Raw genomic sequence first — 17,390 nt, forward strand, 5'->3', positions numbered from 1 at the left:
TGGGATTAAAGGCGTGCGCCACCACTGCCCGGCTGGCATTTAAATCTTAACATGGTTTAGTGAGTTTCCTTTCTACTCCCTTAAGTATCAAGTTCATTCGTCAACTGACGTCTCATCTTTAATAAACACCAAGCCAAATAATAGCACTTCATCACGGCTCCCCGGAATGCCGCTTCCGCGTTAGCTTGAGTGTGCCGAACGCTGTTCGACATCAGGTTACTGTTAATATATCTGCCCGTCTTCCCACTGAGCCCAAAGACGGGCTGGCCCCTCTGACCAGACTCTAGACTTACCCTCCAGCAAACTACATTCTGAACAATACTCTGCATGCTAAGAGAAAGAATAAACAGGGCCTCAGAGTGAACCAGCCAGGGCAGGATTCAGTTAGGTCTCACACACCCAAGTCCTGCCAACTCTTTCCTTGGGAATCACATGTATACAAGATCTGGCTTTGTCTGCTTTTGTGAAACAGGATCAGACACCCCTGCCCCTGCTGCCCCCCTATCTAAGGATCAGAAAGACTTCTAAAGGGCTTTGCTTTCTTTTTTTTTTCTTTTGAGACAGGGTTTCTCTGTGCCTTTGGAGTCTGCCCTGGAACTAGCTCTTGTAGACCAGGCTGGCCTCGAACTCACAGATATCCGCCTGCCTCTGTGATTAAAGTTGTGTGCCACCACTGCCCGGCTAGGGCTTTGCTTTCTTAGTACTGTGGTTTATTTCTTCCCTGGTTAATTTAGGTGCCAGGCCAAGTCAGTTCTGCCCTCGGGCCTCCATCATGACTATTTAACCCATGCCCACATTCTGCTACTCAGGGCCTATGTGCCTGTCTTGCTGGCGTCACTGCTCCATTCTTCCTGGGAGAAATGAAGTATCTATAGCATTCTGTTGACTACAAGTCTTTACTAATGGCTTTCATTTTTCAATTTTCTCAGTAATTTTACTCACCTGGCTTTTCTCACCTGTACTTAGGCACTTTGTGCTCTTCACCCTTATGGGCTTCTGGGAAAGAAACCCATGGTCTCGTTGATGTAACTAAGCTACAACTTAACACCTGGCTTCTTTGCATAGCCCTGGCTGTCCTGGAATTCAACTCTATAGACCAGGCTGGCCTCAAACTTGGAGATCCGCCTGCCTGTGCCTCCCTGAGTGCTGGGATTTAAGGTGTGTGCCATCACTGCCTTTTTTTTTTTTTTTTTTAAATAATGTCTTACAAATTAGCCTAGACTAGCCTCAAAGTTGCTATGTAGCCTAGGCCAGTTTCAAACTCTTCAATCCCTCTGCCTCTGCCCAAGTGCTGGGGTTACAAGCTTGTACCATCACACCTGGCATCATGTGCTTTGAGATTCAAAAGTACTGGGTGGTGTCATCAACATTAAATCAACCTTGCCAACACTTTTAAACATGTAGATTACCCTGATCCACTCATGACAGTTATGTAGGCAAAAAGCTCCTTTCTCATTACTATGTTTAACAGAATATTATTGAGAGGATGCTTACTTTGGTACCTGATTTAATCTTGCCCAGGGCTGCAGTAGAACTGTTGAAATGTATGATGTCCATTTCATGTTAAGATAAAGACATCTCATATTAGGCCACATGTACAGCATTGTTTCTTAAACAGAGATAATGGGTTAGTGATGAGCACATATTACCTTTCACATAGATGTGTTTCAGAACCTATAGCAAGCGGCACACACCTACAAGGCAGACGGCGGGAAGAGGACATCTCAACACCATCCTCTATCTAGCCGGACTCCTTCCCGAGCCCCACCCTGCCCCATGCCCTCTGACCAGTCTTTTTTTTTTTTTTTTTTTTTTTTAGACAGAGTTTCTCTGTAACAGTCCTGGCTCTGGCTGTCCTGGAACTCGTTCTGTAGACAAGGCTGCCCTTGAACTCACAGCGATCCACCTGCCTCTGTGTTGGGATAAAAGGCGTGCACCACCACCACCTGGCGTCCAGCCACTCTTTTTAACACACTAAAACAAACCCGACAGCCCTTCCTTTCTAAAGGCCTCTCGTCGCTTTGGCTCTCCGGCTAAGGCCCACACTCTGACACTGCCTTCCACACTAATGTGCAAGTGCACGAAGATGAGCTCCCATTCCTGGAGCACCTGGGACCCACTGCCTCTGCCCAGTGACTCAAGGCGTGAGTCAGGCAGTCACGGCCTCTGTGTCTTCACTTCCTTATCTTAACAAGTAAAGGATGCACTATGACGTGTCTAGCACACCATTTTATACACTCAGAACAGAAACTCAAAGCTGTTCTGAGTCCACAGCCCTTTATGCACATGCTGGGTCCTGACCTTCCCAGACGAGGTGATGTGTTACTGCCTGCTTCCTGCTACCCAACTGGGCAGAGGGCCCCTGTACTGGGAAGTGGTGGGAGGACCTAGGAGGGCACAGCTGGGGCTTGGTGCCTCAGTTTATTTCCCTAAGAGGGAATGAGGGGCTTTCCTAGCTTCCTCAAAATTTCTGGCCTCAGAAAGCAACCAACAGTTTAAAAAAAAAATTGCTAAAGTAAACTGGAGTCACCTTCTTAGGGCCTCCATAGGTCACTGTATTGATCAAGGTACCTAGAGGAGCTCAGAGCCGTCTGCAGATTGTCAGGAGTGGAGTAAGCTTCTCTGTGTGGTCTGGGGGTGGGTGGGTGGGGGACAGGAGCTCCATGAGAAGGTTCCCTGCACAGGACGAGCCCCTCAAGGGAAGTAAAGAAGCAGGTGACCCCCCAGAGACGATGTCAGACTAGCACATGGTCAGTGCTCAGATATTATAGACTCTCAGGAAGCAGAAAGAGCCTTTGAGTATGTGGTCAATCTCAGAGAGAAGCGAGAGCTAACAAGCAGACACAGATTTCCCATTAATCTCTTAGCATGAACTGGAATCTCAACTCTCAGTTTTATTAGCATACAATTGCCCCAAAGGGGTTCCCATGATCTTAAGTCCACACCCAGATAAAGATAGAATAAAACACACTCATGCATGCAAGCAGGCACATGCAGGCTCACATGTGTGCATATACATGCACAGAGCACACACACTCACAAACATTCAAAGGTCAAAGTGCAGAATGACGGAAGGCAAGTGGCTCCCAAAAGGGCAGTAATTACAATCAAGGCATCAACTCACAGACTCTGAGGAGATTTTCTTCAGAAGCTCAGCCCCTGGGGTTCCAACGAGTCTTAAAATGAGTTTCAACTGATCAATATCTAATGGTGGACTATAAAGGAAAATGTCGGGACAAAATAAAAGTGGTAAAACAAAAACAATGAACAAAATGAAACAGAACAAACAAAACATCCCAACAATGAAAATTAAAACCCCCAAACAAGATCAACACGGTGAAAGAGCCTAGGTGGAAGGAAGGCTTCTGCAGGCTGCACTTCCAGGACACGCTCCTCCTGTACAAAGATTCAAAGTGCTGCCACACACACATCTGTTAATATCACACAGCAGAAGTAAAGCCACTGGGGTTGGGCTTTAGACAGCAGAGGAAAACAAGCCGTACTACGCAGCCCATGGTCCAGCCTACATTTCCATCTCATTTCTACCAAGGTACTAGGAGCCAGCTAAGCAGGGAGTGCTAGCAAGCAGAGGGCTGCAGAGAACAGCAGCAGAGCACACAGCTATGTGGTCTATTTCTGACTATTCCCCTAAGGCTTGACCTAGTCAGTTTGCAATCTGACAGTTGGGAGGCCTGCTCTGATCCCAAAGCCCGCCCTCTTGAGAGTGCCTCTGAACACCTCCCCCTCTCCCCACGAGGCAGAGCACTAGGAACAGCCAACTGGCAGAGGGAACACACTATGGTTTCTATCAAGAGTGGCCCAATAAATTTGAGCACACCAGGCTTCAGCCTTATGAATGTGAAGGAATACAAAGGTTTAGCTAATGTCACATGTAATGTTTTAAGCACAAAGACAAAGGACCCATATTCATTCTGGCATCCAGCACTTTGCTGTCTACTCAGAACAAATGTGCATGTATCCACCAGAAGATCAAACACTCCACTTGTTCACTGCCTTTAGTCAGAGGAAAAACACCTTGAAATGCCCTTTAGTATTTTCTGTGAGCATCTAAATAGCTTATTCAGATCTATGCCAATGACCAGGATCTGCAGGACTGTATCCTTCCTCCATGTGCCCCCTCCCAACCTCCTGACGCCCCTTACTCTCTGAGCACTGTCTGTGTGCTTGTGCCTCGTCCCTTCAGCAAGTGCAAAGGCAGGCAAGGCCAGGCGTGTAAGGTATCTATCCCCGGTTACTTTCTCAGGTGGGAAGCAGCTCTTGTTCGTTTTGCAGGTTATGCAGCCCAGGCTGGCTTTGTGCTCAGGACCCTTCTGCTTCACCCCGCCCCCACGTGTTGGGATGACAGATGTACGCCACCACTCATACTCCATACCTAATTTCTAGATTATTATCTAGCATATAAAAGGTACAAACAACACTTAAAGTGCAGATAGAGTAGATGAAAATATTCTTGATTTGGTTTTCATAGAGGTAAGACAGCATAACTTAATAACAAGAACAGCTCTGCAAGCCACAGCACGGCTGCCTAGTTACTGGAACTGCTTATGCAATAAGATGGCATCTTGCCTTAAAAAAAAAATCTGCTTAAAAAGAAGATTCTAGAAATATGACAGCAAGGCGCAACCTGTTGCTTGTCTCATACATGAAACTTTCCTGGAGTGCAACAAGGCTGTGGATTTGTTGTTTGCACGCTGGTTCACAGTTCACAAGCCTACAACAGTCACTGAGATAAACCAACACACCCAGCAACTGCATCCTACAGAAAACTGAAGGCAAACCAGAAGCAAGGCCACCCACATAAGATATTTCTCAAGGTAGAGAATGGTTTAAAAAACCAAAACCAAAACCAAACAAAACAACCCTGCCACTGCAAATATAAACATAAGCTCTAAGTGAAGCTTAAGGCAGGTGTCTCCAGGAGGGGACAGAGGGAGGATGAGATGTGCTCTGGTCACTGGGGTGGACAGGGGGATCGCCCTTGAAGACAGAGCCACCTGGTTTCCATACATCCAGCTCCACTCACACCTCGACCTCCCAGGAGCATGAGATCTGAGTAGCTGCTGCAAGATGACATGTGCAACAGGAGGAAACATCCTTCCAGCCCCTGGCAGCTGGTTTTGCGGTGTATGCCTCAGAACTCTGCGAAGTGGCTGAGGAGCACGGGTCTCCAGTCTGGCTCGTATCCTAGCTGCTCTTAGGAGCAGCGGCCTTTCTGACAAGGGAGCTCACTCAGCAGCAGGCAAGCGCTCCATGCCTTCTCCCTGTCTGCAGGTGTGAGCGCTCTCAGGGTGAACGCCGTAAGTGACTCAGCAGCGTCACACTCATGCCCTCTGTGAAATGTCACTACACCTTCTCTGCCCGTCTCAAACTACTATTCTAGAATGGGGTCAAGGCTTCAACTCACAGCCAACATGCCAGGCACTTCTAAGCCTCTTTATGCTTGTTATAAAGGACAGACTTTACTCCTCACCATGAAGCCTTTTCTCCTCCTCCTGACCCTTCTATGCCTTGTTCAAACAGGAAGTCTTTCTGGAAATGCTTATTTGAGACTGGCCTCAAACTCACTATGTAGCCGAAGTGACCTAAACCGAGTCTCCTCCCTCCACTCCAGGACTGGGGTTACCGGAATGTACATAGCAGTTATCTGGAATCCTAATTTATGCTTGGCTTTTCTCCCCAGTAATTTATCTATACCTCTATTAAACACTCCTCCCTGTTTTTCCAACAGAGGAAGATTTCCGTTCAAGTCACTGCCATCTCTCCTTGTCAGCCCAGCCTGAGCACTCTGGTTTAGAGGGCAGGGTGGCATCATCTATCTCCTCAGCACCTTGCCTGGAGCAGCCGGCCTGACAAATGCTGGCTGATCCGGGGACTTGCAATATGTTTTTCTTTTCTTTCTTTTATTATTGGTTTTTCAAGACAGGGTTTCTCTGTGTAGCCCTGTCTATCCTGGAACTCACACTGTAGACCAGGCTGGCTTAGATCTGTCTGCCTCTGGGATGTGCCAGCATGTGTCACCACTGCCCAGCTATGCTTTTCAACTTGAGTCACTGCCCTATTCTCAACGCCCACAACACATTCTATGCAGTTTATACAAAAAGAAACAAAGTAGTAAGAAGCTTGCTGCTTTCCCAGTCTGAAGCGCAGCCCATGAGCACAACGCCCAGTGTGGAGGAAGTGGCCACAGCACAGCCTGGGAGCTGGAAGGCAGTAAACACACTATAAAAGAAACAGCCTTAACAGCTGAAAGCTGTTGGGCAAAGCACGCCACCACTGCCACCACCAATCCTAACACTACTACCTACGGCAAAGCTACCAACCGGCTTATACCTCAGAGCACAGTGACACTCACTGCAGTCTGCCATTCCCACAGTGGGCTGCCCCTCGCAACTGCGCAGCCCTTCTTCCCCTGCACAGAAGCTATGTTTACTGTCAGTTTAAAATATGTTCCAATTAGGGTGACAATACCAAAATTTTAACTCCTAAATTTCCTGAGTCTTTCTATAAAAATATGAAGAAAAAGACAATTTAGGCCCAAGGTTACTTTTGAAATCAATTTTCTGTAACAGAAGCCAAAGGCAGAATATCCAGGTAGGGGAAAGGATAATAATTTGAAAATTAATGTAACTCAGGCTGACCTCAAACTCACAGAAATCCCCTTGGCTCAGCCTCCCAGGTGCTGGGATCACAGGTGCTAGGTCCTCATGCCGAGCTCAACAAGTCTCCGGGAGGGAAGTCAGTTCTTCTAATGACAGGACAGGACAGGACAGGATAGGCTTCGATGGAACCCAACCTGCTCCCTTCTCTTTTGGACTATGGACATAGTCAAATTTCACTAGCACACACACAAATATTTCTTAAGGTTTTTGGACAAACATGGGACATCTACTCTTTTCTAGGAAAATACATTTTCAAGGACAAAGAGCAAATAATAAACTCTGCAGATGTGTCAAAGAGTTCCACAGTAGCCTGGAATGGAGCATAACAAAGGATTGATTATTTGGGGACAAACTCACAGTAAGGGTGGCATCCACAGTCCTCTCTCTGCACTGGGAACTGGAACTGAATCAGCAAAAAAAGGGCCGCACGCACTTTTAGTACATGAGACCACGCCCAAAGTGGCCAAATACCTTAAAGGATATTGAGTTCCAACAACATATCTCACAAAATACTTTTCTTCTTCAACATACACTTGTTGTTTTCTTTTTTCTTTCTTGAGACAGGGTTCCACCATGAGCACTGGCTGGCTTGGAACATACCATGTTAAAGCAGGCTGACTTCAAACTCAGATCTGCCTATCTCTACCTCCCAAATGCTGGGCTTAAAGGTATGTGACTACCATGCCTGCTGTCGGACACTTTTTTTTTTTAAAAATTCAAGTATTTGTGTCTGTGTGCAGACAGGTCAAAAGATCTGTAGTTACAGGCAGGTGTAAGATGCCTGACAAGGGTGTGGAAAACTAATTCTCTCCCTCTTCAAGACTGGCTGGTGTGGAGGCTCTTAACCACTGAGCCGTCTCTCCAGCCCTAAATAAGATACTTGCCTTCAATGTTTGAGGGAGAACTGTGGAGATGCAGCTCAGTGGTACAGTATCTGCCTAGCATTTATAAGTCCCTCCCTGAGTTTAAGGAAAGAAAAAAAAATGAGAAAATAAAGAAACTCAACAATGGAAAGCAATGGACAAGATTATGATAGATACTCTAGTGGGTTTGCTTAACTACCCACATTTCATCATCTGAATGGAGCAGACACGGGGTTCATAGGACTATTGGGGAAGAAAGGAGCGACATTGCACTGAGACTGGTCTAGTACACGGAGGACATTACATAGGTCAGAGCAGCCCCAGCACCTCTCATTCACATCTTTCTCTTCATCTTTATTTTCATGTGTGCGAGCATTTGCCTGTGTGCATATGTGCACCATGTGCATGCCTGGTGCCCACCGAGACCAAAAGACACCGGACCCGTGACTGGAGTTACAGATGATTGTGAACATCATGCTGGAATTTGAGCATGGGTCCTTTGGAAAGCCAGTCAATGCTCCTAGCTACTGAGTCATCTCTCAAGAGCACAGTTTACATCTTAAGAGTAACATGGCCATTATATTGGGGGGAGGGGCTTTTATGCACAAAGGAAATTTATCTGATTATATAGGAAAGAAAAATAACGAGCTGTTGGTGGTTTGAAGGAAAATGACCCCCGTTGGAAGTGGCACTGTTAGGAGGTGTGTCTTTATTGGACTAGGTGTGGCCTTGTTGAAGGAAGCATGCTACTGTGGACTGGGCTTTGAGGTCTCCTATGCTCAAGCTAGGCCAAATATGGCACAGAGTTCACAACCTGCTGCCTCTGGATCAAGATGCAGGCTTCAGCTCTAGTACCATGTCTACCTGCATGCTGCCATGCTCCCTGCCATGATAATGGACTGAACCTCTGAAACTGTATATAAGCCACACCAATAAATGTTTTCCTTTATAAGAGCAGTTGTGGTCATGATGCCTCTTCACAGCAATAAAACCCTAAGACACAGCCAAGGCTGTAATCACTGGTAGATATTGGATACACATAAGGAAAAGGCTACACAATTCCCTGCTCTTAGGCTGAATGAAGTACTGCCACCAGTGACTCCAATACCTAACACTCACAGATTTCAAAATTGGTGGCACCTGGAAAATGTTAGGATTCCATTGGCAAGACAGTCTACAGTCTCTCTCTTTTGCTCTTAAGTCCTGTTGGCTGAACTCACTTGATACACAGTCAGGCAGGCTTCTAGAGAAGGGCTTACTCCTTACACAACTACTATGAACACTTATTAAGCCAGATGGAAAGGTCTTCTAGAGTCACAAGCATAGTAGTTAGAGGCAAGGACTGTCCAACATCATGAATTTAATTAGTGCTGTTAAGTTATAAAGTTTAAAATTGTTGAGGTTAATTTTGTTAATGGAAATTTTATCACAATGGGAGTAAATTAGTGAGTTTTTTACATTATATACACTTTCCCACAAAAACCAAATCAGTCATCAAGTAACATACACCACAGGCTCGTGACAACACCCATATAACACGTCCCAAAGGCACAGTGACTGAGAGAGGCAAACACAAACCCACAGGAGACTGAAGCCAGCAGAGAGGCAGCCCGCACACTGTCTCATCAATGAGCCTCTCAAACCTCAGGCCTTCCAGGCCAGCTGCTGTGGAGTCAGCATGATCTCCAGAGGCCTTGGGAAGAACTCTAGAAATCAGAACAAGGCAGTGAGGAGAACCTGACTCATCAAGACCTTAAGAAAAATGGAAGAGGTCTGCTAAGCCTACTTAGTTCACCCTGTTAAACTAAACCCAAGTGGGTTAACACCTACTTTACTCAAGCCACCAGCCCGGCAGAGCTGCCCAGAGATGGGACTCAGCTGGAAAAGTGCTTGTCAGGCACACGGAGCTCTAGGTTCCAGACCAGCACAGCAAGAAAACTACAGTTCCAGGTCTATCACTGGAGGCGCAGGGTGCTGGCAGCTGAGCTCCAAAGGGCTTGGGCAGCCCTGAGCACCAGGCACAGGCAGCTGGTATTTAGGAGCTGGTAAAAGGAGCGTTGTGAGGTTGAGGCTGCTGGAGATGCAGTGAGTTCTAGGTCAGCATGGGCTACAAACTAAGACCGGCTCAAACAAAATTCCATGCAGAGAAGACAGAAAAATCACCAGAGACCCCCCCAACCACTGTAGGTTCAGGCTACAAAGTATAAACTCATCCAAAACATCCCTAAAAAAGAGCACCTCCAGAACACCTGCCCACTAAGGGCCACTTAGGAAGTGCCTTCCCAGGAATCAGTCAGTGCTGAGCTACTCACAGGTCACTGCAGCCATGCTCCAGAATGAAAGAAAAGAGAGCTACTGCCCAAGGTGGCAACGAACCTTGGTGTCACTGACATGACACTGGTTTTTGAGACATGCAGAATCCAAGTACAGGGTGGCCGAAGTATCCACCAGACTTCCAAGGGAAGTTTGGCTATGTACGCTGGGGCTGGTGGCCTGAGAGCATGACTCATGAAGCTGATGATGCAAGAGGTCCAGGAAACACAAGTACCCAGAATGTGGACCGTGACAGCTACAGGCAGTGAGCCAAGAGAGAGGCCATATGGATACACCCAGCAAGGTCACAGGAGCTGCGCTGCTCAAGCCCTTTGGAACTCAGCTCACACCACCCTGGCTCTCTAATGACGGACCTGAACTATGGAATTTTAATGCTGTCTTTCATGTCACTTTGGTCTGGTCCTTCCTTACCTTTGGATGAGACTGTTTATGCCACTGAATACTGGAAGTATATAATCTGTTTTTAACAGGGGCTAACAGCTCAGAGTTTGCCTTGCACTTCTGAGATTCAAGAGGACTTGGACTCTTGGATGTAGTCTGAATGCATTTTGCTCTATAAGATGAATATGGCCTTCAGAGGCTAGGGCTAGGATGTTAAGTGCCTCTTGCTGAAGGTCTGGTCCCTGGCTGGCGGTGCTATTTTGGTGCCGGAAACACTAGGAGGTGGGGCCTGGAGGGAGGAAGTAGGTCATTGGGAATCTGTCCTATTTTGTCCCTGGCTTCTTTCTTCTCCCATCTCCTCTCTGTTTCCTGGTTCTTGGCAACCATGAAGTGAGCAGACTCCTCTGCTTTGTGCTCCCACTACCACGATGCTCAGTCTCACCATGGACTGAGACTTCTGAGCCCATGAGCCAAAATAAATCTTCCTTTCTTTAAATCCTCTCTCAGGTATCTGTGGCCATGGCAAATGGCTGACACAGCCATAATGAAGATGCTGCTAGCACTCCTTGGTGGCTCACAATCACCTTCTGGACCTTACACTAATGTCATGTTATGGTTAAGGAAACTGAGAAACAACAAGCTTGGGAAACTCGCTCAAAGTCACATAATTTGAAGTAAAAGGGCTTAAATCTAAATTCCAGAGTCTGGGCCCCTAACCCATGAATACTTGGACTACAAAAGTGAGGAACTGAGAGGTCCCCTACAGATGTTGCTGTCTGTCTGCCTATGAAGGTATGTATGTCTAGGACTAGCCAAAGTGGAGCTGGAGAGACACAGGAGGAAAGAGACCAGAGGGCAGCGTCAGAGGACAGAAGAAGGGTCCTCTCTGCCTGGACCGTAACAGATGCAAACCAAAATCCCACGGGAAAGGGAGATGTTCTAGGTGCTGACGTCCCGGAGAGTGACAGGTCGAGCTGAGCGACAGGGCAAGCTGAGCACAGGGAGGCTGGACTCTGGTCCAGTAGCACCCAGAGGAGTAGAGGTTCCGCTTCACAAAGACACTGTCTAGAAGAAACAGCCAGGACAGTCACTGGAGAAGAGCAGCTCCAGCTGCGGGCACATGAGCTCACAGACTCAGGTGTGGCAGGTCAGCTAGCCTTGCAGCTAGATGAAGTCCGGGTTGCTGTGTTCTAAGAGCCCAACCAAAATCACTTCCAGGCTATGACAGGCTGTGTAGAAACGCTTCCTGAGGACTGATTTTAAGCTTGTGTTTTAACATTCGTATCTAAACATTCTCCCCAGGCAGAGTTGGAGAGATAGGTCATGGAACACAGGCCCCGCAGATAGAAAGGGTGATTGGTGCCCAATGAGACTCAAGTGAGGCTGGCTCTAACCAGGGACTCTGTTGTGTGGAAACAAAATCACAACAGGGACTCTCTCCTCTTGCTTCTACTGTTTGTTGTTCAGCAACAAAAAGGACAAGAGTCAGCATGCATGTCAGAACAGGGCCACAGCCTTTTTAGTGTAAGCAAATGTGAGAACATGATCCCTCTGAGCTCTAGGTGCTGGGCACGCTTGCTAAGGGTTTGCAGAAGACTAAACTCATTCATAAGGACAGGCTGCAAAAAGACGACAGCTAAGTTTTAAGCTTGTTTGCTTGGCAAGGTGAGCTATTCATCAAGAGGACGAACCTCCAAAGCAACACCTGAGCCTTCCTCACAAACGAGTAAGGGAAACACACATCTACAACAGCCGAACACAGATGAGAAGCAGGGCAAAAACGTGTTAAAGGATACGGTCTGTACCAGGAAACAGCGTTCTTCCGGTCAACAGCTCGGCCATGATGCAGCCCACGGACCAAATATCCACTGGAATAGTAATGGGAACACAAGCACAGACACGGTTTCTATTCATGTTCATGACCACAGATTGGACTCAAATGGAGTAAAAGATTCAAATCAACACTCGAGACACCTGACGTTCAACAATCATTTTTTTTCTTTTAGAAATAAATAAGCTTATTAACTGTCACCCAATAAAGGGCTCCACAGGTCATGTAAGTTGGCATATAATTAAGATAAACAAAATATCTCACAAAAGGGCACTTTTCGTACTGGTGAATGGTGGACCTCCCGGGAATACTGAGCTGTCAACCCACTCTCCGCTGGTAAAGACCCAGCCCTGAGTCATCTGCAAACCATGTTAGCAGCATCCCTCCCCCATCTGGGTCAGGTCTGGGCAGGTGACTGGAGCAGCACCTGTCTGGTTGTAGTGCATCCAGTTCAGCATGATCTCAGGAGCCCTGTACCACCTGGTAGCCACGTAGCCTGTCATTTCATCATCAGTATGCCGAGCCAGTCCAAAATCCAGAATCTAAGGGCAAGAGCAGAGATCAGGCATGGGGGCAGGCAAGTTCTGCTACCTTATGACAAAGAAAATGGTATTTCTCTCATTCCATGGGCTTTGCCAACCTGACTCAAGATACACGGCAAACATACTCCAAGAACTTTTTAAAAAGAAAGATGCCAGCAAAGCACACTATCCCCTGCTAGGAGTTTACTCAAGAACAACAAAGCCATATGCCCACACAGCGGTCTGCACAGGGACATTCACAATAGCTTTATCTCAAACCAGAACAGAGGCAGGTGCCCAGTAACAGGAAGACAGGCTACACATTTTGGTATGCTTCTGAGATGGGCTGCTACTGAGCAACAGAATGAAAATACTGATGCACACAGTCCAGATGAAGAACCTAATACCCATAACACAGTAATGTGCACGATTCTGTATGAGTCCATTATAAAACAATAATTCAGAGTCAGAAATCGTATCAGTAGCTACCTGGAGCAGGGGGAAGGGTAAGGGGCGAGGGTCACTAGGAGGAGACACTCAGAACTTTTTGAAGTTATGTTATAATGGTAGTAGTTATATGGACATTAGAACCCTAAAAAAGGTAAATTTAAAATGGGTGTATTTTACTGTATTTTTTAATTTTCCAATTTTATGTGTATGGGTATTTTGATTGCCATGTACGCTTGTGCCCCAAGAGCATGCAGTGCCCACAGAGACAAAAAGTGGGCATCAGATCCTCTAGATTCAGTGGGTGCTGGGAAATGAGCCATCTCTCTAGCTCCCTGTATGTTACCTTTTTCAAAAATTCATTAAAAAAATGTAGTACTACTTATTTTTTACAGATGGTTAATTCACTTCTATCTTATTTGAATCATTGAGTTTCTGCCATTTTTCTTTTCAGAAAACTATCTAATAGTGAGTGTTCCAGGAATGCTTAACATTCCTTAACATGACAGACAGATTATAATACCCTTTATTACAATTAGCATGTTATATTTCTTCCTTCCTTCTTTCTTTCCTTTTTTTAAAGATTCATTTATTACTTATACAGTGTTCTGTCTGCATGTATGCCTGCAGGCCAGAAGAGGGCACCAGATCTCATTATAGATGGCTGTGAGCCACCATGTGGTTTCTGGGAACTGAACGCAGGACCCCTGGAAGAGCAGCCGTCCTGGAGCCGTCTCTCCAGCCCAACATGCTATATTTCTAATTTTCATTTCTTTTTTTTTCTTTTCTTTTCTTTTTTCTTCTCCCTCACACCCCTGAGACAGGGCTTCTTTATGTGGCCCTGGTTGTCCTGGATCTCTCTCTGTAGACCAGGCTGGCCTGAACTCAGAGGTCCGCCTGCCTCTTCTTCCTGAGTGCTGGGATTAAAGGTTTGTTACTGAGATCTACTTCCAAGGTCATTTAAACAGCTTGATTAGCCTACAATTCAAAGTTCCATGCTTTCTTCCTTACCTTCAGCTCACAGTCCTCATTCACAGCTAGGTTACTAGGTTTCAGGTCCTAAGAAGCAAGCAGAGAGAACAGTATCAACTTGATGCACAAGGAGTCCCCCCACTTCCTGGTACAGAGGATGCAGACACATGGAAGACAAGCAGACTTCCAAGCTACAGTCAGTGTCCGAGCCAAATTAGCCTTCAGCAGGTACACAGGCAAGTGCTCCTCTACCAGCCTACACTAAGAGCAAGGGTGAAGTCAATCACTATTTTGACAGAGCCCTCAACTAGTGTCGCTCTTCCAGCCCCGCCCACATCGTCAAAGGCGCCATACATACCCTGTGGATTATGTCTGCCGAATGTATATACTGCAAAAGAGAAGAGCGTCAGTTTTCATGTCACAGCCTGTACATGTCTGCAGGGGTCCCCCTCAGCCGGTAAGCACTGTCCAGGTCCACAGTGGGGCGTCGCTATTCAGTTGGTGACACTAACTATGATTCCCACTCCACCTACTGGAGCTGTCACCCCTCTTCTCTCTCTTTCTTTCTTTCTTTCTTTCTTTCTTTCTTTCTTTCTTTCTTTCTTTTTTTTTTTTGGTTTTTCGAGACAGGGTTTCTCTGTGGTTTTGGAGCCTGTCCTGGAACTAGCTCTTGTAGACCAGGCTGGTCTCGAACTCACAGAGATCCGCCTGCCTCTGCCTCCCAAGTGCTGGGATTAAAGGCGTGCGCCACCACCGCCCGGCTCCTCTTCTCTTTCTTGATGACAGCCTCAGTAAGAGCTCTGATCCCTGAAAAGCACCCTCCCCTCCAAGACCAACCCTGGATGGTCTGGCACTCATCTATTGCCCACAGTGGTCCTCCTTCCTCTACCTCTCCAGTCCTGAGAGCGAACAGAGAGGCCAGTCAAGGCCTGAGGATGCTTTAAAGACACAATATCATATTGATCACACAAGATACCAGCTTGTATCAAGACTTTCCAATATGGTCAACAGCACCCCTCTTGGATATTCAGAATGAAGGATCAAAGGAACGGATGACTTGTTTCACAGAAATCTGTGGCCTAGGAAATGTATAACCAGCAGGGTCGGCTGATTCTGTAATTCTTCTAAGTCTCATAAGAAAACCCGACTGTTGTAGGTCCTCACTAGACAGGAAAAGGGAGAATTCATTTCCCCACGCAACACCGTTACTGGCTGTACCTTCAACCCTCGGAGGATCTGGTAGATGAGGAACTGAACGTGGTCATCAGTAAGCTTCTGACACTTCACAATGTTGTTTAGGTCTGCCCCCATGAGATGCGTCACCAGGTACCTAGAAACAGAAAAGCAGTTACAGACAATCCAGGGAAGACCGCCCAGGAAGCACCACAATGACAGTCAAAATCTTAACTTTGCCACCTGCAAGTTGGCAATCTAATCTCACCACATTTATACCCATTTCTGCTTGCTGAATCCTTTTCCACATTCTGTAAAGAAAAAACTGAGGTGAAAAGAAAACATGGAAGATAGAGATGATTAAGTGATTGTTGGGGGAGGGAGATAAGTCCATCGTGGGTGGTTCTATAAGAAAGCAGGCTGAGCAAGCCATGAGGATCAAGCCAGTAAGCAGCCCACCATGGCTTCTGCATCAGCTCCTGCCTCCAGGCTCCTGTACGAGTTCCTGCCTTCACGACTTCTGATGGTATGGAAGAGTGGGTGAATTAGCACCCCACCACCACCAGTTGCTTTTGGACATGGTGCTTCATCACTGCAAAATTAACCCTAAGACAGGAGGTGTGTCCTTGTTGGAGGTTTCACTGGAGGTAAACTCTTGAGGTTTCAAAAGCCCACACCAGTGCCCCCCTTGCCATAATAACGGCCCTTCTAAAAACTCTCTAAAACTATAAGCCCCCAATTAAATGTTTGCCTCTGTAAACTGCCTTGTTTGTGGCGTCTGTTCACAGCAACAGAACAGTGATCTCCAGCACTGCTAGGCAGTCCTCTAATTCACACCCAGTCCCACCAGCTTTCTTAGTTTTGCAGGAGAAATCTACAGCATAACTGATTGCGTGCCCATAAGGATCACATACTTGCAATCTCATCATCGTACTTTTACCTCATTGTAAATCTATGTTGTAGGTTGTTTTATTTTTATGTGCATTGGTGTTTGACCTGCATGTCTTTGTAAGGGAATAGGATCCACTGGAACCTGAGTTATAGACAGTTGTGAGCTGTCATATGGGTGCTGGGAATTGAACCTGGGTCCTCTGGAAGACCCAACTTAACTGCTGAGCCATCTTTCCAGCCCTATGTTGTAGGTTTTAAAACAGGTGTGTCCTTAGATTTTCAAAGTGTAATTTTCTTTTTTCCAGGAATGACTAGCAAAAGGCTGTTTACTGGCACTACCCTAAAGGAAGCAGTAACAGGACGGTCCAGAGCTTCCCATAGGTGTGGTGCTGAGTAGTAACCCTGCCTTTATATGGGAGTGACTGCATTCAAGCCCAGCAGGTTTGCCACAGAGACTCTAGACCCAACGTCTTCACCCCACCAAAGAGCAGAGCAGAACCACAAGGCTGAGTTTGTAAGGGTAGGTGTGTCTTCTCTGTGATAGAAAGTTCAGCTGCCTCTCACAGTGCTCAGGTGGTCTACTGTCATAAGTAGACCAGAGGGATTTGGCCTACTTGTGACTTTAAGTGAGATTTTAGCCAGTTTCCTAAAACTTGCATATTTATACAGCCTTAAGGAAAAAGATGAGCTCTACATGTAATTTAAAGAGTAAATTAGAAGGTTGGAGAGACAGCTGATCAGTGAAAATGCTTCCTGCTCTCCAGGGTACCTGAGTTCAATTCCCAGAATCCATGTCAGGTGGTTCACAACTGCCTGTAACTCCAGCTCGAGATACATACCCTCTAACATATACATACAGTAATTCTTAAAAATATAAAGAGTAAGCCAGGCAGTGGTGGCACATGCCTTTAATCCTAGTACTCGGAAGGCAGAGATAGGCAGATTTCCATGAGTTCGAGGCCAGCCTGGTTTACAAAGCAAGTTTTAGGACAAGCTCCAAAGCTACAGAGAAAGCCTATCTTGAAAAACAAACAAACAAAAAAACCCAAAAGACAAAAGAGTAAATTAGACTCTCTGAAGTGTTTTCATCAAGTGTTTATTTCAGTGATGTTCCCGGCCTCAAAGACTATAATCAAAGGCAGCTGGCAAGGCTGACGACTTGAGGGCCATGTTCGGGACCCACGCCGTGGAGAGAGCCGACTCCTACAAGTTGTCCTCTGGCCTCCACATGCAGGCTGTGCGGCATGAAAATTTACACAATATGCACACATGCATACATAAATTAATAAAATTTTAA

At 46.4% G+C, this 17,390-nt stretch overlaps 1 protein-coding gene across 3 annotated transcripts in view; it reads right to left on the reverse strand.

Annotated features, from left to right (window-relative positions):
• The window catches only part of Mapk14 (mitogen-activated protein kinase 14), a 60,922-nt gene that overhangs the window by 10,062 nt on the left and 33,470 nt on the right, over positions 1-17,390 (reverse strand). For 2 of the 3 annotated variants that reach the window (XM_005360344.2, XM_013351173.2), the window contains exons 4-9: positions 15,248-15,359; positions 14,388-14,417; positions 14,069-14,116; positions 12,517-12,631; positions 12,055-12,126; positions 3,125-3,204 (exon numbers count right to left, since the gene is read on the reverse strand). In XM_005360344.2, the coding sequence (XP_005360401.1) occupies positions 3,125-3,204; positions 12,055-12,126; positions 12,517-12,631; positions 14,069-14,116; positions 14,388-14,417; positions 15,248-15,359 (457 nt within the window). The remainder of the gene's footprint in view (positions 1-3,124; positions 3,205-12,054; positions 12,127-12,516; positions 12,632-14,068; positions 14,117-14,387; positions 14,418-15,247; positions 15,360-17,390) is intronic. The other variant, XM_005360345.3, reaches the window with a different exon arrangement.

The sequence above is a fragment of the Microtus ochrogaster genome, linkage group LG2 (assembly GCF_000317375.1).
Source record: "Microtus ochrogaster isolate Prairie Vole_2 linkage group LG2, MicOch1.0, whole genome shotgun sequence".
Lineage (NCBI taxonomy): Eukaryota > Metazoa > Chordata > Mammalia > Rodentia > Cricetidae > Microtus > Microtus ochrogaster.